This window comes from Herpailurus yagouaroundi, unplaced genomic scaffold (assembly GCF_014898765.1).
Source record: "Herpailurus yagouaroundi ecotype Mexico unplaced genomic scaffold, PumYag 180, whole genome shotgun sequence".
NCBI lineage: Eukaryota > Metazoa > Chordata > Mammalia > Carnivora > Felidae > Herpailurus > Herpailurus yagouaroundi.
Window position 1 is genome coordinate 4930633 of NW_024412411.1, and position 25958 is coordinate 4956590.

The 25958-nt window shown below is 51.0% G+C and overlaps 1 protein-coding gene across 1 annotated transcript in view; it reads right to left on the reverse strand.

Annotated features, from left to right (window-relative positions):
• Positions 1–8129: 8129 nt before the first annotated feature.
• MAP6 (microtubule associated protein 6) overlaps positions 8130–25958 on the reverse strand; it is a 77173-nt gene continuing 59344 nt past the window's right edge. Inside the window, exon 5 of the mRNA XM_040489393.1 lies at positions 8130–9262. Within this exon, the coding sequence (XP_040345327.1) occupies positions 8272–9262 (991 nt within the window). The 3' untranslated portion in view covers positions 8130–8271. The remainder of the gene's footprint in view (positions 9263–25958) is intronic.

Consider the following 25958-nt stretch of genomic DNA (forward strand, 5'->3'; position numbering starts at 1 on the left):
GAAATTTACAGGTGGAATTCACACGTAACTCTCCAGGCCTACGGGATGAGGGCCATTACAGTAGAAGGGGACAAGTGGAAGCCCCTGGAACTTCACCTTCTTACCAGTCAATAAACCGGAAGAGTGGTTCAGCTCTGAAAGAATCACAGAAATTCGTGCCCTCCTCAAAGACCTGAGAGCTGCAGGGGTGGCTTCTACCGCGGGCCGCGTAGCTCACCTCTCTGGCCTGTGCAGAAGGCACAGGTCTCTGAGAATGACAGGGAGTGATCACGGGCTTACTCGGATGAGGATGCCCCTTGCAGTCGCTATTCTAGGCGTGGCTTTTGTTGTGGGAGCAAATGTGCAAGTTTTAAGCCACTTGATGTGAAACTATGTATCGGCAAGTAACTTCTTTCCTCTGCCTGTATGGAGAATGGCGGAAGCAGTGTGCTTTCTCTTGGCGGAGAGAGAGCAGTACAGACCGCTCTTGGAACTTCTCTTCTCGCAACTTCTCTTGAAGCCTGTGAAGTTGCTGGTTCTCTGCTACGAGTTAGTCCATGGGGATATTTTTTTTTTACCTGACAGAAGCCTTTTTTTCATTTTTTATTTCTTAAAAGTGTACTTCTTGCTTTTGAGAGAAGAGAGGGAGAGAGCGCGAGCGGGGGGGGTGGGCAGAGAGAGGGAGAGAAAATCCCAAACAGGCTCCGGGCTGTCAGCGCAGAGCCCGATGCCGGGCTTGAACCTACGGGGTTTGAATCCGTGGGTGCTTAACCGACTAAGCCACCCAGGTACCCCAGAAGAATTTTTTTCTCTCTTTCTTTTTTTAATTTAAATCCAAGTTAGTTAACGTATAGTGTAGTAATGATTTTAGGAGTAGAATTTAGTGATCCATTACTTAGGGACAACACCCAGTGCTCTCCCCAGGTGCCCTCCCTAATGCCCGTCACCCATTTAGCCCATCCCCCCAGTATCCCTCCAGCAACCCTCAGTTTGTTCTCTGTATTTAAGAGTCTCTTATGGTTTGCCTCCCTCTCTGCTTTTATCTTACTTTAGCTTCCCTTCCCCTGTGTTCATCTGTTTTGTTTCTTAAATTCCACATACGAGTGAAATCGTACGATATCTCTCTATGACTGACTTATTTCGCTTAGCATAATACCCTCTAGTTCCATCCGCATTGTTGCAAATGGCAAGATTTCATTCTTTTTGATTGCCGAGTAATATTCCAATCAATGGGTTTGATCATCCTCTCAAATTACAGGGCATCATACTTGTCCACTGCATCGAGGACAACGTGTTCCTAGGATTTGGAGGGTGGAAAGTAGCAAGTACTTTAGATGCATTGATAAGATACAAATATGCTGAGTGTGGGAGATAAATCCCATATGAACATAGAGGCCTGCCACCTGAGGAAGTTTCTGGGTGTTCAGTGGTCAGGATTGGTATTAGGATTCTCCAAAGAAACAAGAATTAATAGAAGATACAGATATGCATGATATAGATATACATGTATATAGATAGATATAGATATAAGGAGATTTGTTATAAGGAGTTGGCTCACACAGTTATGGAGATCTGCCCAAGACCTGGAGTTGGCAACCTGCAGATCTAGAAAAGTCAGTGATGTAGTTCCAGTCCAAGTTCGAAGGCCTGAGAAGAAAGCGAGCTGATGGTGTAAGTTCTAGTCGGGAGGCAGGAGAAGACCGATGCCCCAGCTCGAAGACAGGCAGAGAGCAAATTCTCCTTCACTCGGCCTTTTGTTCTGTTCAAGCCTTCGATGGATTAGATGAGGCCCACCCGCATCAGGGAGGCGATCTGCTTTGCTCAGTCCATGGATTCAATTGTTAACCTCATCCCTCACAGACACACCCAGAATCGTGTGTGACCAAGGATCCTGGCATCCTGTGGCCCCGTCGGCTGACACATATAATTAACCATCACATCCTGCCAAGTGAAAGAACTTGCTGTGCTCTTGTCCCCTTGGTAGCAGTAAGAAAGGACCCTTGTTGGGCTTCTGTGTATAGGGGAGGCAATCTACATCGCAGTTAGGTATGCTGCTCTGATGCATGTCCTGAGCAGCCTGTGAGGCTCTCTGCTTTGAGAGGAGCCCAGAGCAAGTGAAGGGTTCCAGGTGGTCCAGGCCGAAGGGCAGGCAGCTCTTCCCATAGCACCGATGACCCCAAAGGGATTCAGGTGTCTGCAGTGGTTGAGGGTGACGTTTGAGCTCATGGCCAACCCTGACGGAAGAACCACAATGGAGCATCTAGGATTTAGGAGCCAATCTGGGCACTCCTTGGTGAGCAATTTTCTTCCTTTTGAGGAAGAGCTCTTGGCTTGTTGCTGGGCCTCGCTGAGAATGGTCCCTGTGTGGGAGGCACCAGCAACTATAAAGTAATTAATGACTCTCACCCATAATCGTCTCGTTTCTCAGATTGGGGTATATATGCTCGGTGAGTGCTAACTGGGATGTCAGTGAGTCATGCATCAGGTGTGAAAACACTCCATTTCTCTCCTTTTTCTTCCCTCATTTTCTAGAATCAGGCTCCTGTCTCCTCTACTCCACAGATTCTGCACTTGTCAAGTTCACCGGTGACCTCTTTATGGCTAGTGCAATGGGGCTTTTAAACAATTATTTTGGGGGCACCTGGGTACCTGGCTCAGCCGGTTAAGCGTCCGACTCTTCATCTCGGCTCGGGTCACGATCTCACAGTTTGCGAGTTCGAGCCCCGCCTTGGGCTCTGTTCTGACAATGTGGAGCCTGCTTGGGATTCTTTGTCACCCTCTCTCTGCCCCTCCCCGCTCTCAGTCTCTCTCAAAAATAAAACAAACATTTAAAAAAATAAATAACTAGTTTGGAAATATGGAAAATTTCAAACACACATGGAAGCTGAGAAAATAGTGTAATGAACTCCCATCACAAAACTTCAACATGTATTGACTCTTTACCCATTGCCCCTGCACCCTCCCTTGTGAACTCACATATCTTCCCAGGGCTGGTGAGATCTAAATTTCAGTGAGGTGCCCATCTCTGCTTTCATTCCAGACCCCTGTCCAAGGCGGAGACCACTATATCCAGAATTCTCCTAGACCCCCGTCTGTGGCTGTCCCACAGGTGTCTCCCCCTCGACACGTACCAAACTGAGTTCCTCCTCCTGCCCAAACCCGCTGTTTCCTGGATTCCTATACATCCGCTCAACACGTAGTCCTTACGTTATCTATTGGGCGTGCAAGAAAAAATGGTGGATTTGCAATAAGCAAAGACATCACTGCTCTACTAAAAACAAGAAAAAAAGGACGATAACAAGGTTGACAAGAATGGGGAGAAATTGGAAGCCTCATACATTGCTGGTGGGAGTGTAAGATGCCCTCCAAGAGTCAGGTCTAAGCCCACTGAGGATTTAAAGTGACCGGCTTTCAGAGGAGAGGGGAATAAAGCATAGGTGTTTTGATGGATGAGAAGGTAGAGTGGCCTGACTTGGGAAATGGCGGCGGGTGTGTGTGTGTGTGTGTGTGTGTGTGTAGAAAGGTCAGGGAACTGGGGAGCTGGATTGTGGGGCCTCTGAGGGATGGGTTACAGGGGTGCCTGGAGAAATGGCATAAACACCACCCAACCTGCGCAGACTTTGGGAGCTCCCCACTAAGCATGGTGTAGGGGCCCTGGGGCCACCAAGTGCCCCCCTGGCTTGGGCTCCGGGAAGCTGTCGTGGTGATTTGTGTGTCTTCTTCTCAGGATGGCCTGAGCCTCGTGGAACTGTGACTAGCCCCAGGGACAGGGGGAGGCTCCTGGTAAATGACCAACATTAGAGTTCCTGCCAACCCTGGCAGTGAGTGGAGGGGACTCCGACTAGATTTCATGTGATTTATCAAAATAAAGAAATGCACATTTCTCATGCCCTGAGCGTCATGATGTAATATGGGATTACAAATTGGGATACGTGTGAGGTAAAAAGGGGATGGCCATAGAGAAAGAGGGCAGATTCCCTATTTATTTAGCAGGTCGAGTGGACAGGTCTTAATGGGGGTTGGAAGTGGAAGGTTGGAAATTGGTGCAAAAAACCCCGAAGATTTCCACGTTTCTGACTGAGACGTGGGTCTATTGGGGTCCATTCCCCATCCCCTTCCTCTAGATGACCAGTTCTGGCCGTGATAAAGACTACCGATGGTACAGCCTCAGCAACCTGGTCCGTGTAGCCTACAACCCATCTGCCAGTCACCCCCTTCCTGCTCCAGCCTGGGGGATGGTGTGGCACAAAGCAGGTATTAAAGAGGGGATTCACTTCCCGGTAGGAGTAAAATCCTGGCCTGTCCCAGGATTAGCCACGTGGGGCTCCAGAAAGGCCTCGGCCCACTCCCTAGAGGGTATCCAAGACTGGCCAGGGCGGGGTCTGTGCTCACTGGCCTCAAGGTCCCCAAGGGTCCCTCCTCCCATCCGCGCCCCAGCATGTCCCGCCCGCTGGCCAGGCTGCAGGGGACACGTGGAAGGCAGCGAGCTGGGGCCAGGGCTCAGTGATTCTCATCCCAGGGCAGGGTGGGATCCTGGCTGGTAGGTTCCCAACTGGGCTGGGGGATCCTTCGGCTGAGTTTGGGCATCCTCGGGCCTGAGTCTCGGATCCATCCGGGCTCAGACGCAGGCCGCCTGGGTTTGGCCCTGGACCGGAACCAGAGACTCCCCTTGCAGAGAGCACCCAACCATCCCTATCCCTCATGGCCCCCTCAGCCAGGCCCTTGGGGGCCGTGGTGTCAGTGCCGGCAGAGTGGCAGGCAGCGGGGTCCTTCGTCTGGATTGGAGGTGCAGCAGCAGGAAGGAGAAGGGGGGCTGGAGGTGCTGGGGGAGGGCGGGGAGGGGAAATGGCTGCGGCTGGGAAGGACCAGGCCTGGAATGAAGTCTGCTTCTGAGAAGGGCCGCGAGAGTCCAGTTCATTTCCCGCCTCTCCCCGCCTCAGCCCTGGATGGGAGGCCTTGGCCATCACCTCCCTCACTGGGCCCTCTTCCCATGCAGAGCTGGAGGTGCCCTGGGCTGGAGGGTTTCTGCCTCAGGATCTCCAGTCGGAGGGGTTTGCAAGGGAGAAAACTGAGGTGGGCTGGTGCTGGGCTGGGGCCCAGGTCCACCAGCTCGAAAGCCGAAGCTGCCAGACCCGGCAGCCGCTGCCGTGTCCCCATCTGCACTATCTCTCGGCCTTTGACACTGGGCGTCACGGGCCTGGCACCAAAGGCCCCTGGGGTCTCCTTACAGCTTTGGGCCAGCCTTCTCAGCGTCCTCTGTGCACCTCTCATCCTCCCTTTTGAAAGTCTCCAGAGCTTTGAACTGGGCCCCCTTCTCTTCCATTGTGACACTGTCACTGGGAGAGCTCAGCCTCCCCCCATGTGGGGCTCACTCTCAGGCAGCTGTTCCTTCAGAGATGGAGCCCTGGTAGCCAGGGGCCTCCTGGACATCTGCTCCTGGATGTTCTGCGCCTCAGAGATGGTGCTGTCATTGGCCTGGCCTGGCCTGGCCCCGAGGAGTGAGGAGGTAGGCTTGGGGCCAAAAAACTGACCCTTCGGAAGTCATCAGCACTTCCTGTGATGGTTTCTAACAACCAAGCTGAGCTACCTTAAAAGGAGCCGTTTAAAAACTGTTGTATGGGGGGCACCTGGGTGGCTCAGCCGGTTGAGCATCCGACCTCGGCCGAGGTCATGATCTCGAAGTTCTTGGGTTTGAGCCCTTGTCGGGCTCTGGGCTGACAGCTCGGAGCCCGGAGCCTGCTTCGGATTCTCTGTCTCCCTCTCTCTCTGCCCCTCCCCTGCTCATGCTCTGTCTCTCTCTCTCTCTCTCTCAAAAATAAATAAATATTAAAAAAAACTGTTGTATGTAAGTGATGAATCACGGGAATCTATTCCCAAAGCCAAGAGCACACTGTATACGCGGTATGTTAGCTAACTTGACAATAAATTATATTTAAAAAATAATGAAAAATAAAATAATAATAATAAAAAAAAGAGATCTTCAAGGGACACCTGGGTGACTCAGTAGGTAAAGCATCTGACTGTTGATTTCAGCTCAAGTCATGATCTCACAGTTCATGGCTTGGAGCCACATATCGGGTTCTGCACTGACTGGGGCTTGCTTGGGATTCTTTCTCCCTCTCTCTGTCCCTCCCCTGCTCACAATCTCTCTCTCTCTCAAAATAAATAAATAAACTTTAAAAAACTGTTAAAAAAAGAGAACTTTAAAAGGGGTTATGTGTCCATAATGGGTCTTAAAGGCCCTAAAGGGGTTCGAGTGCTCCTTAGCTTTGGTGGGGGCAATGGGCGGAGCTCCCCTGATGCCCCCAGGATCCTGAGGACTCTGAGGCTATTGTGGCCATTACAGGGGGGCTGTCTTCACAGGAATCATCTCTGACCAAGGTGGAGCTTCAGCCCTGCTGGCAGTCCCCCAGCATTCTTCCCCCCCACCCCCCCGCCCTCCCTCAGGCCCTCAGGCTCAGAGAACTGGTCACCTCAGCCTGGTCCCCGTCTTCTGCCCCAGAGACCTGCCACACCCCTTGGTCAAGCTCTCATGCAAATACGGTTCCTTTCATTCAAGGACTTCCAGAAGGGGCTTACCCCGGCCTTGTACCCACACCCTTCATAGCCCCTGCCCAAGCTGTCTGTACTCCATGGCCACTTTCTCCGAGAAGCCTTCCTGGCTGCCCCCACCAAGGATTCTCTCTTCACTGTCCTCTCAAAGCCACCCCTTCAGTTCTCCCGGGGCCTCATCCCACACCACGTTTTATTGCCGCAAGACTGAGGCCTCTTTGCCAATGTGACTTCAACGCCCAGCAATGAGCGAGATAAAGTGGGTGCTAAGGACAACAGACTTGAAAATGTACGAGGGTCCTCAGGCATTGTTTTAGAGGTCTTGGCTGTCCTGGACCTGAATGGGGATCAGCTGTCCTGGATACTGAATGGGGATCAGCAGATGTTAGGTTCTACCCTCATGAGTGTCCTGGGACTCTTCTGATTAGAGGCCTGGTCTGCTCAAGAAGCATGTCTTCTGGATGAGCTTTAGGCCTGAGCCCTTGATGAAAAACAGTCACCCAGAATTACCTTGGACCCGCTGGGTTCCTGTCCTTCTCTCCTCTTTGGGCTTTAACTCTGACCAATATGGGGCTCAGCCTGCTGTGGTTTGGTACCTGTTCCTAGGCGTTCATGGGACCCAACCTGTGAGATAATAGGAAATAAACGCATTGGTCTCCCTCCCCGGTTCCTGGCACAGAGCTCCTAAAACTCTTGGAATTCCCTAGATGATAGGACTGTCCTTTGTTTTAATGAGGCAACTCTTGGTAGTCTCCTGGATAGCTTCCAGTTGGGTGCTGGTCGCCAGAAAGACTAAGCTATGATTAGAAGCTCAAACTTTAAGTCCTACCCCTATCTTCTGGGAATGGGAGAGGGGCTGGATATTGAGTTAATAATTGACCATGCCTAAGAGCTTCTGGGTTGCTGGAGGTACTGAGAGGGTGGTGAGCCTGGTGACGGCATGGAAACTTCACGCCTCTTCCCCCTTCTCTTCCATCTCTTCCATCTGGATGTTCATCTATAGCCTTTATTCTTTAATGATAAACCGGTAAACGGAAGTAAGTGTTGCCCTGAGTTCTGTGAGACATTCTAGCAAATTTTTGAACCCCAGTAGGGGGTTGTGGAGATCCCAATTGATATCCTGCAGTCAGAAGTATAAATTACAGCCTGGGATTTCAAGTGGCATCTGCAATGGGGGCCTGGGGGCAATCGTGTGGGGCCGAGTCCTTAAAACCTGTGGGGTCTGACGCTATCCCCAGGTGGATACTGTCAGAATTGAGTCGCATCGCAGGACACCCAGCTGGTGTCGGCTAATTGCTTTACGTATGGTGTCAGAAGTGAGGCGCTGTGGGAGTGAGAGTGGAGGAGAGACACAGGATTGTTCTGCCCTACATCCTCATCATGGGATCCTGCCCTCCATCTCCTAACAACTCCCACCCCCTCCCATCTTACACTATCTACTCTCAGAGCTGGGGGTTTCTCAGACTCATCTGCCCCAGATGGATACGTGCAGAGTCCCGCGTGCCCTCTTGTAAATGCGCATGGCACGCACGCGCGTGCACGCACGCACGCACACACACACGCACACGCACACACTCAAGTAGAGCCAGAGACACTACTGCGCCAGAGGGACCAGCTTTATTAGATCCCAGCAAGACTATACAGTGCGTGTTTCATGCAGATTAAATATGTGTCTTCGCTGCCCCTGGGAGGGAGCACTTCCACCGCCAGATCCTTCCTTGGCGTGTCGAGGGGTGAGTATCAAGGGGAACTCTCAAGATATTCCGCGTGGGGGACAGTTGGGATCATGACTGGGGGTGGAGGTGAGACAGTGGGCAGCTGAGGGCCCTTGGGACCTTGAGTCTTCAGAGGTTCAGGGACCACAGGACCTTGGTCCTTTGCTGGTGGTGACACCAGAAGGTCTTGATCTTTCAGAGGCACCGGGATTATGGGAACTTGATTCTTCACAGGCTCAGGGACCACGGGATCTTGATTCTTTGGAGGCTCTGGGACCATGGGACCTTGATCCTTGACTAGTGCTGGGACCACAGGACCTTGATTCTTTACATGTGCCTCAACCACAGAATCGTGATCCTTCAGAATCTCTGGGGCCACTCCACCTTGATCCTTGGCTGGCTCCAGAACCACTAAACCTTGATTCTTTACAGGCTCAGAGAGCACAGGACTTTCATTCTTTATAGGTGCTATGACCGTGGCACTTTGATCCTTCAGATGCTCTGGAACCATAGGACCTTGATCTTTGCCAGGTGCTGAGACCATGGGACCTTGATCCACAGGCTCAGGGACCACGGGGCTTTGATCTTTGACAGGCGCTGGGACCATGGGCCCTTGATCCTTTGGAGGCTCTGGTACCATGGCACCTTGATCCTTAACTATTTCTGGAGCCACAGGACTTTGATTCTTTGGAGGCACCGGGACCAAGGAACCTTGTTCCTTTACTGGTGCTGTGATCACAGACCCTTCATTCTTTAAAGGCTCAGGGGCCACGTGATCTTGATCCTTAACTGGAGCGGGGCCCACAGGACCTAGATCTTTCAGAGGCCCCGAGACCACAGGAGCTTGACCCTTCAGAGGCTCTGGGACCATAGGGCCTTGATCTTTTGGACGATCTTGGATCACAGGACCTTGATCTTTCAGAGGCCCTGGGCCCATAGGACTTTGATCCTTGTCTGGCTCTGTGGCTACAGGACCTCGATTCTTACGTGAATCACTGGTGAGTTCAACCTGGCTCCTGCAGAGGAGAGAGAGGTAGTCACTGTGAGGGCCAACGCTCAGGCCAAGGATTGGGCAGAGCACAGATTGCCTGATAAGTCTCGGCCTAGAGGAGCCTGGGAAGGGAACTCTTCCTGGAGAGCCAAGAGGAGAATCTGATGTCCATGTTCTTAGTACAGAACGTGGAGTGGGGGGAGGGGCAGGCTCAGGAATCAGTCATTCAATGTGCTTGCCAATTGATTATAACCTGCGGGTGGCACAGCGGGGGGCACCCAGCTGACGAGGGCAGTACAGCAGAGGGCTCAGAGTCCTCCTGTGGCTGTGGGCATCCCAGCAGCCTGTCCACCCCACACTCCACCCAGGCCGCTCTCCCTTCCTCCATGATAGCTGGGCCCTCCTGCGAGCCCGTCTTAGCCATCCACTCAGATGACCCTAGAGGCCAGTACGCTTTCCCTCTTCTCAGGGCCTTTGCTACCCCCCCCGCCCCCAAATCCTTTGTAAGGACTGGCCGTGGAGAGGGATAATACAAAGGGCAGGATAGGGGTGCCTGGGTGGCTCAGTCTGTTAAGCGTCCAACTTCCGGCTCAGGTCATGATGTCACGATTTACGAGTTCGAGCCCCGCGTCGGGCTCTGTGTTGACAGCTCGGAGCCTGGAGCCTGCTTCGGATTCTGTGTCTCCCTCTCTCTCTGCCCCTCCCCTCCTCAAACATAAATAAACATTTTATATATATATATATATATATATATATATATATATATATAAAAGAGGGCAGGAGAATGTCCCTCTAACACCTCTTCCTACTAAGGGGAAAGTATTTTCTCATTAACATAGTTTAGAATAGCCTACGCAAGGTGATAATAAAAAGCAGAGTGGCTTTTAATTGGTTTTCTTACTGCATTTAAATTCTCTACAGGCGATGCGCCACATTGTTGCCTGAGCCACTGCCATTGCCCCCACCTTTGGAGGCAGGGACTCTCCATTCAGGCAGTGAATGGCCCTGCTCCCCCCGCTCTATCCCCACTTCTGGCTCCCTCTACTGACCCTGGGCCCTTGCCCTCACTTACTCCAAGGCTCTGGGGCTGATTCCCCTGCAGCCGAATCCAACCCTCTCACCAGGCCTCACTGTGGACACCCTCCTCATCCCTTGGCCCATCCACATCGCGGAGAGCCAGGTGACATCACTGACACATTCAGGGCCACACGCAGAGGCCACCCGTCTAGTTTAGAACACACACTCCTTCCTTGCAGGCCAGGCTGATATTTGGCACTCAGCCAGTGTCCCAAACCCTGGCACACCTACGGCACATTCCAGTTTCCAAATCACTCCTTCTCATAGCTCGTTTCGGCAACGCGACGACCCCGTGAAGCATGCGGGGAGGACTGTATTACCCTTACTTGTCAGAGGAAGAAACTGAAGTCTGGAGGGAGCACGTGATTTGGAAAGTGAGGGACCTCCATGGACTCTAGAGTCTGGGTGTTTCCGCTCCTGGAGCCTGTCCTCTGTCCGTGGTAGTGCCGGGCACAGAGGCTGCTCAGTACAGGGGAGCTATTATTACTCTCTTACGCTCTGTGGCCAGTCAAGTCTTTAAGCTTAAAACCTCTTCAGCATTTTAACAGTTCCCATCAGCTTTTAGGACTATGTCTTACCTGCTTATTAAAGCTGGTTTAGTAAGACCCCTACTTGCTACCACTTCCCTAGTTTCTGATGGTTTTGTCTCTCTGGGCCTCAAGTTTGTCATCTATTTCATTGGATATAATGATATTTACTCAGAAGTTTATGATTAGAGATCATGTACGTCGAGCACCTTGTACCACGACATTACTATGCAATATTACAATTATTTTTCTATTTATGGGGCATCTGAGTGGCTCAGTTAGTTTAGCAACTGACTCTGGATTTCGACTCAGGTCTTGATCTCACGGTCATGAGATTGAGCCCCATGTTGGGCTCTGCGCTGACAGGACAGAGCCTGCTGAGGATTCTCTCTCTTCTCTCTCTCTGCCCCTCCCCCCTCTCTCCCTCTCTCTCTCTCTCTCTCTCTCTCTCCCTCTCTCTCAAAATAAATAAAAATTAAAAAAAATATTTTTCTATTTATTTAGAAGTAACGCTACACATATTGGGACTATTTTTATTGTGATATGTCATCCCAGTCTAGAAGCTTTTTACTGTATGTAGCATCTTGAGTTCCCTGGGGACCTACGTCTCTCAGCAGAGCACACAGCATCCTAGGCAGACTCTGTCAATTCCTCTGGATGTTTCTGAGCATCACAGTGGACCAACATGGGCCAAGGTGGCTCCCTGGCTCAGCATGACCCAGACCAAAAGCTGCTTTGGCCAGCTGGACACAGCTGGCTGTCATCAGTGGGACCTTAGCGTTTGCAGAGGGAGTCAGGCAAGGCCACCCGAAGTACGCAGATTCCAAAGACGGCATTAAAATACATATAATACTGGGGTGCCTGGGTGGCTCAGTCGGTTAAGCGTCCGACTTCGGCTCAAGTCGTGATCTCACAGTCCGTGAGTTCGAGCCCCACGTCGGGCTCTGGGCTGACAGCTCAGAGCCTTGAGCCTGTTTCAGATTCTGCGTCTCCCTCTTTCTCTGCCCCTCCCCCGCTCACGCTCTCTCTCCTTCAAAAATAAATAAACATTTAAATAAAATAAATACATTTTATTTATTTTAATACTATTTTAATACATTAAATAAATAAAAATTTAAAATACGTCCAGAGAGGAGATAAAAATCACCTAATTCAGAATGGAACCAAGTAGGAAATGGATTGGATGAATCCCATCAGGTAGTGAACAACCTGGGTGGGGTCACTGTGAAGCAGTGACAGAGCTGAGGGAGGGGACACAAGAGGTGACAGGGCTTAACTTGATCTCAGGGGCTTGCACTGCAAAACCTACCTCACTGGCAGCACATAAACTCGGCGTCCCTGGCTGGCATGGAGACAAAACAGGGGGCTGGCCCCGCAGTGTGGGCAAAATGAACTTCCCTGGGTATTTGAGGCCCTGGCCCCCCTGCCAAGCCCCACATTTCTGTTGAAAGAGCCTCTTAGCCACCTGCAACCTAACCCCACGTATAACCCTAGATTGCTTTGGTTGGTGAAGCTGTTTTCTGAGGAAGTGTCTTGACTCATCGGAAGGTTTAGAATGAAGATTAGAAATGATAAAATTGATAAATCTACAATCTTACCCTTTTTTGGTATTAAGCTAAGGAAAAATCTATGTAGATTGATTTTGAACACATCTGTGGTGTTTCAAATAATTTGGCATATTAGAATACCTAACAGATTAGTTTTGTGACTCCAATATAAAATGTATAATGGAGTAATTAATTTAGATCTGTGATTTTAAGTTGAAAGAAGACAATTTTACAAATTTTGAAAACAATGACGGAACTTTTATGATAACCCAATAGTTATATTTTTAAGTTTATTTTATTGTATTTATTTATTTTTAATTTATTTTTTAATGTTTATTTATTTTTGAGAGAGAGAGACAGAGTGCAAGCTGGGGAGGGGCAGAAAGAGAGGGAGACACAGAATCCGAAGCAGGCTCCAGGCTCTGAGCTGTCAGCACAGAGCCCGATGTGGGGCTCGAACCCACAAATCATGAGATCGTGACCTGAGACGAGGTCAGATGCTTAACCAACTGAGCCACTCAGGCACCCCAGTTTGTTTTAAATGACTTATAATTTAATGTAAATTATTTAAGGGAACCCAATTAATTAGGTTATAAAATCCCCCTTAAAAGAGACTGTTGAATTTTACCAGATTTTTAAAATGCATTACTTTTATAAATTAAGCATTCATTTTTAAAACCAAAGCAGCCTTGGGGCACCTGGCTGGCTCAGTCAGTGGAGCACGCGACCCTTGATCTTGGGGTTGTGAGTTCGAGGCCCATGTTGGGTGAAGAGATTACTTAAGAATAAAGTCTTTAAAAAATAATAATAATAAATGAAACCAAAGCAGCCTCAGTTGGTTTTCCTATGGACAGGGCCACCCTCAAGGACAACATAAAACTCTCGTTGATACTGACTGGCCATCACTCGGATCCACAGTGCCCTGCCAGTCTCCCCATCTGTAAAATGCCCCACCATTCCCAGTAAGGCTGGCAGAAGCCACCCGCCCAGTGCCTTCTATGTGAATGATTCTAAGTTGCACCCTCAGCCGGTTGGCAAGGTGAGATGGGCCGGATTCAGCCCCGCCGGCCCACGGGCCAGCTGTCCTTGGCATGGGCATGTCCTTGGCCATGGCCCCACCGGCACAACCAAAAATCTGGAGCCCTGAGCCAGCTGCAGATCTTCTCAGGACAACACGTGCCACAGACCCCCTCGGGTTCCCAGCCCGCGTCCCCTCTCAGAAACTAGAACAACCTGTTGGATTCGTCTTGAGGCTTCTGTGCTGCTTACTGCCTGCAAGATCTTGGAGATCTTGGGCAATTACTCAACCACTAGAGACCTCAGTTTCTCCACTTATAAAATGGGGATAACAATACAAATGTCAGGAACTCTTACAACAGAGGATCAGACGATCCTGTTGGGCAGGGATGTGAAATCACAGTTCTCCAGATTTGTAGAGCGCTTTGGTGCATCACGTGGTTAAGTCCATTCCCATGAACTGTAGTAACAGCTTACTAAATGCTCACATCCTCCTTACTTTAGCTCACTGGACCCTCACGGCAGCCCTGGAGGAAGGCAGGGAGAGAAGGGCAGCCCTCCAGCCTCACCCTCCTGGCACCGTCCTCTGGGCAGCCCGTGCTGTTTTACGCATCCCCTGTGCTTTGTTTCTTGTTTCTGCCTCCTGGATTGTACCCTTTCACCCGCTTTGCCCTGTCTGTCCTTGACGGCTCGGCTCAGACCCCACTTCCTCACAAGGTCCTGGTTGCATCTCTCCAAATGAGCTCCCTCTTGCCTCACCATTTTACAGTCTCTCCCACATTCACAGATACCCCATTTAATGTCAGTTTCCCCCAGTGTGCCCGTGAGCTCCCTGAAGGCAGGGGCCATCCTCCCGGCCTGCAGCCCCAGTGCCCAGCACAGTACCTGCAACAAAGAAGGTCAAATGGAAAGATTTACAAATTATTGTTCCTGAGACCTGGTTCATCATTCATCTCACGGCCCCAGCCAGAAACCCAGCGTCATCCTTGATATCTCCTTCTTCCATAAAACCTTCACCCAATCCATCAGGAAACATCTGTTCCGGCTCCTAACATTTGTCTCGTGAATTTTTCCACTTCTTTCCCTCCTTCCCTTTCCTCCACCAGCTGTGTCATCATTTCCATGGACCACGGTCACGGCCTCCTAACTGGTATCCTTTCCTCCTCCTCCAATCCATTCTTCATACAGAAATCAGAATGACCTTTCCAAAAAGCAACCCCCTTTGCTTACAACTCTTCACGGCTCTCATTGCACTCAGCATAAAGAGTAAAACCGGTTAGGGGCGCCTGGGTGGCTCAGTTGGTTGAGCGTCCGACTTCGGTTCAGGTCATGATCTTGTGGTCCATGAGTTTGAGCCCCATGTCAGGCTCTGTGCTGACAGCTCGGAGCCTGGAGCCTGCTTCAGATTCTGTCTCCCTCTCTCTGCCCCTCCCCTGCTTGCACTCTGTCTCTCTCTCTCTCTTTCAAAAATTAATAAACATTAAAAAAAGAGAGAGAGAGAGAGTGAAACCTGTTACATGGCCCCATCTAGCTGACCAGCCTGCTCCCAATGCCCTCCTGGCTCTATGTCCCCAGGCTCCCGGGACTTTGTTCTGTTCCTCAGTACGCCCTGCTTCTTTCCATTTCCAGTTTTGCACGTGCTGTTGTCTCCTCCAAGAACATTCTCTTGCTCCCTCTTGCCCTGGTTAATGTGTACTCATCCCTTATCTCTCAGCACACTGGAGCACTTTCCCAGGGAAGCCTTCCCTGACCCCGCCGATGGGACAAGGTCACCAGCTACAGGCTCTCCTAGTCCCTGCACTGTCTTTCCCACCCCTTCACAAGGCTGATTACTCGCATTCTTTTGGATTAATGTTTCCCCTACTAGACTGAAGCTTTTAGAGAGCAGGACCATGCCGACTTTGCATATCACCATATTGTCTGTACCTAAAACAGCAGGGGATACCCCAACTAAATACTTGTCAAATGAATGAATAAATGAGAGCTTTTCTGTGCTGGGTGCTGTCGTATTTGCAAAATTTAATGTTCCAAGGTTATATGAGACATCCTAAGTCTTAGTAACTTGATTTTCTGCCCTTCCTCCTGTTACCATGGAGACAGGCAATTGCCTCCTGGGCACACACACACTGGCCTTGGATCTATGCTTTATCAGAGTCTGGAAACAGGATTAGCGAGCCCTGCCAGAGACTATTTGGAAAAAGGGCTTCCTTCCCTCCTGCTGGATTTCTACCCTTGCACACAATTCTAATCCCATAATCCACCCGTGTGGTTTTCTCTTTTTTTTCCCCCCCCAGACTGTCTCCTGATGCACCATCAAAGTAGCCCAGAACCGGGGCAATGCTCTAAGTAGGGCCCTGTTCAAAAATCAAGGACCTATGGGCTCTCTCCGTGAATCCCCTGCCTCCACAGCTTAGAAAAGGCTTGTGGAAGAAAGAAACCCCTATTTTCTAAGCAGTAAGCATGTGCCAGGCTGGGTGCCAGGTGCTTTAACATAGATCATTTCTTATCATGTAAAGAGCAGCCCACAGGTCAGGGCTGAGGAGTGCGTGGATTGGGTCAGGGGCCAGAAGAGCTGGGTCTGCATGACGACCCAACATCTTTCTAGCCCACAGGGTGTCATCACAGGCATGCCGGCCTTTATACCTCAGCATCCATAATCTATAAGGTGGGGATTACAGTGCTCACCTTCTAGGGAGGATTAGTTCGTGGGAACACTCCTGGAATATATGGGTGTTTAGTACATGTTACTTCCAAAGAGGGACTCAATGATCTAGTCCAGTTGTGTTACTCTGTGATGCGAAACTGGCTCAGAGTGGGCAAGTGACTCTCCCATAGCCATACAGCTGATGGATAGCAGGTCCAGGACTGAAACATGGGCCCCTCGACATCTTAATGGGTAGAAGGGATGGAGCAAACTCACTTGGAACAAAGATGGGCGGGAGGGGGCTGAGCCAGGGCCCAGGCCGACTGCACCTCGGGGCCTCTGGCAGAAGGCGGGGGAGACAGCGGACACGGTAATTTGGTGGCTTCGCTCTCCTCCTCTCGGCCCCCGTGGGCCTCGCACAGGAGCCCGCATTTCCCAGGCACAAACAAAGCTCCCAAGGCAGGATAAGAAATGCAGCTACCGGAGGGGGAGGGCCAGGGAAACCATCTTTGAAAGGCTCATTATTCTTACGAAGAATCTGCAGGAGACAAGGCATTCTCAAAACAAGGACTCCCACTCCTGCCTCTCTCCCCGACAGGCTCCGTGCTAGCCCCACAACATCTGTAGTTGTCCTGGCGTTTGGTAATGACCTGCCTCTCCTGCTGGCCCAGGGGCTGTGTCTGGCTCGTCTTTGCATCGCTAGTATCTCGCGTCTGCCCTACAGTAGCACCTGCAGACATTTGTGAGTAACTGATGGCTGGTGTATCGCTTTATCTCTATTCTCTTTCAGTTTTTTCTCTTTTAGCCATTCATGGGACAAAGTCCGCTGAGCCCCTGCTCTGGTTAGGCCCTGTGCTGGGGGCGCGGGAGTAAATGAGACCTGGGCCCTTCAGGAGCCCACCCCCCCCCCACCGGTGTGGGGAGCAGGGGACAGACCCACAAACACACACCATGCACACCGTAAAGCTGCCAGGGTGCCGGCACCCCCGGCAGCCCTGACCCCAAACCGTCAGCCAGGGAGACCCAGAGGTCCCTTCCGGGGCAGAGACGTCTCTTGGCTGGAGCAGTCTTCCCTGTCTGCTCTAGGAAAGCGCTACTCTTGAGAGTCATCGGGTCTCCTGAGTTCTGTCACTCTCTCCCTGCCAACGGGCCCCTCCACGGCCCACGCTGCCCCGAGGTAGGGCACACACCTCTTGGTGGCCTGGTGTTTCGACCCTGAGCGGAAACCTGTGTTTCGGTCAGCTCCACTCCCTCCCATCCCTGCCCTGCTCCCGGTTCTGTGCTCCGGGGCCGCCCTTTCAGGAAATGCCATGCTGCCTGGCTCTGGGACAGCCTCTCAGCTCTTTGAAGGGGCAGCGATTGTGTCCTTCTTCCTGGATTCTCTGGGCAACAGATACTGATCGCGCCTCAGATATTTGGTTTCCGGAGCCCTCGCTGTCCTGACTGCTCTCCTCATAGCACAGCTAGGTCGCCCCCTGCTCCGTCCTTCGGAAAGTGTGACCCCCCAGAACTGAAAATGCTAGTGCAGGTGTCTCCAAGCAGGAGGCACCGCCTCTGCCCCAGAATCTGTACCTCCATCTGCACAGCCTTCGGCTGCTTTAGCTTTCTCTTGGCCACTGGCGCCCTGAGGGCCACCACCCCCCCTCCCCGTCTGTCCGGTAACCCCCTCTTCTCCTCCTCCGGGAGTAGAGATTCAGTTCCAGAGTCACTTCCTCAGTGGAGCCCTCCACCTGCAGGGGTCGGTACTCCTCCCATGTGGCCACAGAGCCTCCCTGCTCACAACAGCCCCATCAGAGGCTTTACCGACTGCTTTACAGCTGCCTCTCCAGGCTGGGGCGAGACCACAGACCAGCATCAGCTTCACCTCTCTTTCCTTTCTCACCTTCCCTCCCTCCCTCCCTCTCTCCTTTCCCCTCCCCCCCTCTTTCTTCCCTCCTTCCTTCTGCGAACATTTAATAAATGCCAAGCCGCTGAAGCGAGAACCGGGGAGCTCTGGCATGGGGCGGACAGGGCACATGGTAGGAGCGAGATGTTGTAAACACCACTCAAACAAGATCAAATTCTAACAGTCACGTTTCCATGGCACGCAAATCATGTCTTATTTTTAACTGCCTTAATACCTTTCTGTCCTTCCATTCTTCACGGGCTTCTAGTAGGGCATACAACATGGCACACTATTCTTGGAGCAGCCCTGGCGGCCAGGCAGCTGCGAGGCATGAGGGGGGTGTCCCCTGTCCCCCCCCCCCATTTTCCAGCTGTAGGTGGAAATGAAGCTCAGAAAGGGGAAGTGGGTTGCCTAAGATCGCAGGGTAAGTTTGTGGCTATGTCAAGACGTCAACCAAGGAGGACAGACTTTTGAGTCAAGCTCTTTCCTCTCTCCAACAATATCCCTGAGGAGCGAGACTCCAACTGGAGAGATACCCAATTCCTCTGCCGAGGTCTAAGCAGGGTCTGGCTGGAGATGACCCTGACTGGTTCTGCCTGGTGCGGGAAGTGGGAGCCACTGACCTCTGCGGGTCCCCCAGCTCCAAGCTCCCAAATGCATCGCCTAAGAAAGTTGCCCCTCTTGGGGGCCAGGCCCCCAGCCACTGGTCCCCCTTCACCTCGGCCCTTCCTTCCCCCCCGACACAACCACTCCCCTGGGCTTACTGCCTGATACTCAGCAGACCCTGGCGAAGAAGACAGTCCCAGAAAGCAGCAGCATCCTGGTCTAAGAGTGCCCATCTACGCCCATACCTGTACGGCTGCCAATCCGTCTACCAGCCTGGAGCCACACAGAATGCACCCAGATGTGGCACATCAGCACAGGGGGAACAGTTAGGACCACAGCTAGGGAAAATGCTGCCACCACAAGGCTTTGTTCTGGGTGGGGGCGGAGGGTCACCAGGCAGAAGGTGGGGAGGGGATGGTGACTGTGCTGATCACAACATCTGTGGCCTTTATCTGACTCCTTTTCCGCAGATGACAAGAGTATCTAGAGTCACTGCAGGATTTGGAGCAGGGAAAGGACAGGATGAAGAGGCTGCTATTTTAGGAGGATGCACATCTTCCCAACCGAAATCCCAGAAGTGGTCCCGAGTGCTGGACGAAGAGGGGGGGGGGCGTTAGTAACCCAAACTTGGCTCCAGATCCTGGCTCACCACTTACAAGTCGTGTGACTCTGTTACTTAAGCGAAGTCTTGATTTCTTTGTCTGTAGAAGACCTCCAACCTCTCCGGCCTTCTGTGAGGATTCGGTGAGGACCAAGGTATGAAAGCCAAATACACTTTCTTTTCCTTCCCTGAGGCTGTGCCCACTCTGCATTTTACAGAAGTGGAGCCTGACTCCAGGTTCCCTGCGGGCAGGTCTGTGCTTATGAAGCGTAGGGAGATGGCTGCCCCCGGGGCCCTAGATGGCTGGGTTTTCTGCCCTGTGGTGGTGGCATTTTCCTTTTTGCTGCTAAATATCTTTTCTAGAGATAACCTGCTACGAAAAATTAAATAACTCCCCAGTTGTATGATAAGTATTTGAAAAAAATCCTCGGTTGTTTTAGCACCAAGAAGGCAAAGTCAAGGGCGTAGCTGATGGTCTCAAAGGGGTTGCCAAGAGTCTGATAATCCTGCTAATGACCCTTTTTAAAAATGTAAAGTGCTAAACTAAGGCAGCCAGACAAAGGCTCAGTTCCGGTCTAGTTCTGTACTCCTGGGAACTTGCAAATCAATTTTTGTCCTTCCTTCCCACCCCATCTAAAGCAAAGGCTGAGATCTTGAGCAATTAATCAAAATTGGTTCCGTGTGTCCAGAGGGGCTCAATTAAAATGAACATGTAATTTCGGAAACGGAATCTATACCGGGGGATTTCATGGTGAGTTCGGAGAGGAGGGGCCGGGGAAGGGCTGGGGATGGGAAGAAGGCAGCAAGAACCAGCACTAGGTGGGCTCTGTCTCAGGCTATGGTGTGACGGAGGGAGTGGATTTACCACAGCTCGCCACCACATCGTTGGGACCAAGGGTGGTAAGTCACAGTCACAGGAAAGTGACTGGGAAGCGAAACCATCCAGAAAATGAACTATTGACAAAGCAGAAGGGTGTTCCGCTTTGCTGTTGACAGAGGACTTTCACATGCATCTTCATTGGGCCCTCACAAGAGACAGTTCTGTGGATCAGAAGCAGGTATTGCCAGCTATTAGAACTCTTACCACCTGCTATCCCAAACTCTGGAACCAAAAGATTCAAATAAAACTATGTCCCTTTCTGGGGCGCCTGGGTGGCTCAGTCAGTTAAGCAACTGACTTCGGCTCAGGTCATGATCTCAAGGTTCGTGGGTTTAAGCTCCATGCAGGGCTCTGTGCTGACAGCTCGGAGCCTGGAGCCTGCTTCTGATTCTGTGTCTCCCTCTCTCTCTGCCCTCCCCCACTTGTCCTCTCTCTCTCTCTCTCTCTCTCTCAAAAATGGATAAACTTAAAAAAAAAAAAAAAAGAAAGAAGAACAACTATGTCCCTTGCTGACCAAACTTCTACTTTCTAGATTTGGGAACCAGACAGATTTGGATAGTGATGGATACTTGTATTACACTTATCTCTCTGGGGCTCAAAGAAATTAAGAGACTCAGCCAAGGTCACACAGCTAGTAAACAGTAGAGCTTGGATTTAAAACCAGGCCTGTTGGCTCTAACTCCCAGCCCTGACTCCTAAGACATCCCCTCAGCGGATGCCTCTCTGCCGTCATGAAGTAAGGAGCTCTGCACTGGACAGGGGGTGGGATTAGCCAGCCTCTTAAGATTACCCTCTAACCAAGAGTCTATGATTTTTTGAAGTCAGGCCTGTTTAGAAAAAGTGGCTACGTAAAGTACAGAGGTAGGCTGGCCGTTACAAAAGCAGCCATTGGCTGCTCCGTGATCTGTGCTGTGACCTCTCTTGAAACCACCCTTTTCATGTGAGCAGAGGCAGTTATTAGGCAGAATAAAGCCTTGTGGGGGGCACCGTGGTGAATAGGGAGGCAGATGGTGAAAATCATCATTCATTCGCTCACTCATTATTCATTCAACAAACAACTTAGAAGACGTTCTCTGAGGTAGGCATTGGGCCAGCAGCTAAGGCTACACAGGTGAACAGAAGGAGCTGGTCCCGGCCCCGGGGGGAGCACAGTCCAGCGCAGGGGACACACACATGAGCAGGCAGCACAGTACACGTGGTGAATTCTGTGATGAAGACACACACAGGGAGCGTCTTACCCAGCCAGCGTGGGAGGTGCGGGAAGGGCTTCCTGGAGCGGTCCCCTGAGCAGAGTCTCGAAGGATGAGTTAGCCAGGTGGAGAAGCAGGAGAAGGGCAATCGGAGCAGGTGGGGCAGCGTGGGTAAAGGCATGGAGGTGAGAAGCAGCATGGTGCACCGAGGGGACAATAAGCTTCTGCGGGCCACAAGGAGCCCACGGATGGTTGAAGGCAGGGTGTGACATGGTCAGATTTGCATGTTCTAAAGATCCCTCCGGCAACTTAAACCAGTAGCCACGGCAGGAATTTATTTATCTCAGCATCTGAAACTCCCTGGGCCCCAGATAAAATGTCTGGGTTGAGATAGTTGCAGACAATGTCAAAGTTAACCAGCAATTAAGGACCATTTATATGAGGACAAGGGGCGGAGAGTTAAGCTCAGGTCTACCGTTGGAAATTAAAAGCACAGAATAGTGGTCTCTGACCCAATGCCTCAGGTGGCGGATGCCAGTTTTATCTCGGTATCTCTAGTACCAACTATAGTTCTTCAGAAAGAAAAATTTGCTGGATCATTCTGCATTCAATAACCATGCAATTTAGTTACCCAGTTAATTGAGTACCCCAGGGAGATAAACCTTTACATCTGGCTGAGGCAGTTGGCCAGTTCAGTCAGGATGTTTGAGCCAGTTGTGTGGGGAGACCTGATCAAATCTTAATCCGCCCCCCCCCCCCAACATTTGTATCTGGGTCCCAAGATTTAAAGATTCTAGGGAAGCCTGCGGGAGGCCCTGCAGTGGCCTGACCAGACTGCGGCAACTGTGAGGTGTGGGTGTAGTTTTATTTAAGAGTCCAGCTTGGGGCGCCTGGGTGGCTCAGTCGGTTAAGCGTCTGACTTTGGCTCAGGTCATGATCTCACGGTCCGTGAGCTCGAGGCCCGCGTCGGGCTCTGTGCTCACAGCTCGGAGCCTGGAGCCTGTTTCGGATTCTGTGTCTCCCTCTCTCTCTGACCCTCCCCCGTTCACGATCTGTCTCTCTCTGTCTCAGAAATAAAAATAAATATTAAAACAAAATTTTAAAAGAATCCAGCTTGATGACTGAAGCCTGATTCACTTCGGGCCAGCCCCAGCCTCCCTCAGGGGAAGGAGAGACGCAGTGCAGGCTGCGGGGCAGAAGCCCTGGGCTCCATCCAGGCACCCCCTCCTCTCTGAGCCTCCTTCTCTGTTACCTGGCACAGACACTTGCTCCGGATTAGGAGGGGTCGACAGAACGGCACAGAAAGAAATGCTTTGTGGGCAGACAATACATACAAATTGTTAAGATATTATTGTTTAGGTCTGTGGACTCCAGGTGATTCGACAGCCAGAATTCTTTAAAAGCATTTTTCTTAATCAGTGTTTGCCTCAATCGACCTCACGCATTGTCTGAGATGACCTAAAGCTAACTCTCTATCAGGAAGCTAGTGAACACAGACCATCAAGCACTGTAAAAGGAAGGGGGAGGGCCTGAAATGACCTGTAGTTAGTGTCCATTGTGGGTTCCCTATGGCCATCGTGTCATTTCACCCTGGTTCCTCTCCCCTGAGGTGGGTGTCAGTGTCCCCATTTTCAGAGGCGGACAGTGAGGCCAAGAGCACTCAGGGAGTGACACGGGGTTGTACAGCTGGCACTGACTTATAGAGGCCCAAGTCACGGCCAGCGTCAACCGGCTCACACGATAAGGTATGCGGTGATGCGGATTCTGTTATAGGCATTCTAGATGGTCTGGGTGTTATGAGGATCAGTGCCTCAGAGGCCAGCGGGATGAAGCAGCTTCGGGCTCTGTGTCTGCTTCGGCAAGAGTGGAGTCTAAGAAAGGTTTCGTGCCATTGTTTTGAAACAGCTGCCTTTCCTGTCTCGGTGGCCTCAGGTGGAGCTGGGGTAGGGTCCTGCCTTAACAGTAGATGGTCCACAGGCTACACGCTGCAAGAAAGCTTTTATACCTGCGGTCCTGAGAAGGGAGTTCATACCTTGGTGAAGTGAGACTTAACACTGCCCTAATATATGAGAAGCAGGTTATAAATTTTAAACCCTAGTGAAAAAAAAAAAACCCCACAAAAAAATGAGGGATGGGTTTCACTAAGAACTCACAAACTGCAAGGAAGAATTAAAATACACTTATAACTAATTTAGCAGCAATGACCTATTTTAAAACTAGCAGGCTGGTTTTAATTCTGTTTGTTAGCTGTTTGGGGGAAGCGACACTAGTTATAGGTTATAGATTTGCCTTCTGGGCGGCATCGGGGAGCATGGAGGGAACCACAGGCCGAGGCTCTGGCGGAGGCCAGACCTCTGGTCACACGGATGAAGCCAGCAAGGCTCTCCACCCCGCTGCCTCCTCAGTTGCCTGATTCATGACCTCTGTCTGATTCTGAGTACACCTCACCTTTTCTCTGCTTACTATGGGTGTCGCCACATATGTGTTTCTCTGTGGGTCTTTTTTCCCCCTTGGCCTCTATTTCTACCTCTTTGTTTTATGCCTGTCTTTCTTTCTACCTCTCTCAATCCCTGGTTTTGGTCAAGGCAATTAACTGGTCAAAAAAGAGCTGAATAATATACTTTCATGTATGTTTCATTCATTGTACAGAATTTTGCGTTTTCTGCCTTACACAAAAGCAGGCAGGTGGGTGGGGTGTTTCCTGTTCATCTGGAAAACAAATAGATAGTGGGTTTTCATATATATGACCCTTGATCGAGCCCCACCATGGCTCCTCCCCAAAACCCCAAAATTGGGGACCAGCATTAGAATAAAAGTCCCAGCCTAGAGCTCCTAGCCTAAAGCAAGAGAGGACCTGTGGCTGTTGCCCCATATGTGGGTAAGGGCAAGAAGCATGATGGCAGGGAGCATGCAAAGGTCAGGGGGTGCAGTCTGGGTGTATGGAATGGAGATCCCAGTTAGTAACCGCCCACTCACATGGCGCCAGGCCTTTCCATGACTTTCCAGCCCTTGTCTTGACCCTCCCTGAGTGAACTGCTCCCCCAGGCCCTGAGCTCACCTGGTATTGGACCCCTCCACACTTTTGCTCTCGCAGCTCCTTCTGTCTGGCATGCCTTGGCCACCCCAGACTCTGTTCACCTGGTCATCACCTGCTCATCCACTGAAGTCCTCCCTGATCCATGGAACCAGCTAGAATGGGCTCCTCCTTCATGGCCCACAGTGACCAGAGGCACATGATAGGTATTCAATCAACATACGTTAGTAAAAGAAAGTGGGATCCCACACAAAAAGTATATAACCTTCTGTCTCCCACTGCAGCAGAAGGATATCCCAGTGGTTAAACCTGGCCCTAACTCTGAGGTTCCCTCCCAGATATGCTCTCCTGCCTGTGGGCCTACCCCCACGCGCCCTGCACACCCACATCCCACCCGTTCTCCGAGGTTCCCTCCCCCACGAAGCCTTCTGATTCCCCACCCCTGGTACTAAGACACTTGCCCTTCACAGGAGCAACCAGCTACCTGGTCCGTTGTTACCTTATTTGGATCTCTCTTACGGCTGTTTCCACCCTCCCACGTTAGGCACAAACAAGACCGTCGCCCCATAACCCACACAGTGAGCCAGCCCCCGGAGGGTGGAACCTTCACAACGACCAGACCAGACGGAATGATTAAGTGAAGGCGTCCCTGCCATCTCTTGGGAGGAGAAAAAGCCAGAACTGACAGTCCTCCGGGTGGACGGGAAGGGGGGTGGAGAATCAGGGCCCAGCCTCCCCGTGTGGCGACGCGGTGCTGGGTGCAGGCGCTCACTCAATCCCCAGCAACACGGGATCAAAACGTTACACTACCTTGTTGGCCAGTGGGTCTCTCGGTCCATCTTCGCCTTTCCCAACACTTAGCTCTGACTGCTTGCAATTAGTATCTGAGAGGCAATCTAAAAGAGTCAAGCTGCATTATGGAGAACCCCAGAACAACTGCAGGGCACAGCTCACCTCGTGGAGAGTGGCTCAAATGGCAAAGGCTGGCTCCTTCACCTACTCAGCTGGGCCTTACCAAGGAAATAAGATCAAGAAAGTGGTGTTCGTCTTTAGCATTTATTTATAATCGGAAAAAAACCGTTTGTTTGTTTGTTTGTTTCTGAGCAAGCACAGACCACAAGCACGTCACAATCAATTGGCTATACATGAATATTTTTTGTCATTTTCTTACTAACAGCAGGAATGGAATAGCACCAAGAGAGGTGTGCGTTACACGTTACATAGACAATCTGTGGTATGCAACAAAACCCAGGCCACAAAATCGTAATTAGACACTTCCTGTCTGCCTTGGAGAGGCAAAGGTATAATGGACAGGTTGGAAGCACCAGCAGATAAGGAAAAACTTGGAGGAGCCAGCGCACAGCCTTAGGCATTGTTTTTGCAGGCAAGCAAAGCAGGCAGTGGGAACGCTTCAGGCCTTGCTCTCTTGCCAGGGGAGTTGGGGAATCGGCAGGGAGATATACAAAAGTGGACAGACAGGCATCGGAAGCTCGGTCATCTTCAGAAAGGCAAAACCAAAATACTGTTTGTGAAACCAGTGTCAGTTTCAACCAGTATGTTTGGGATACGGAATGAGATTGGCTGAGTTTTATTTGTAAACAGTAGAAATCAAAGGAAGTTTCTGGCCGTGAAGGGACACATTCAAGAGTCAAAGTGAACTACAAACAGGGTTTTCTCAATCGCAGGAGTTAAAAAGACAGCGGCGGGGGGGGT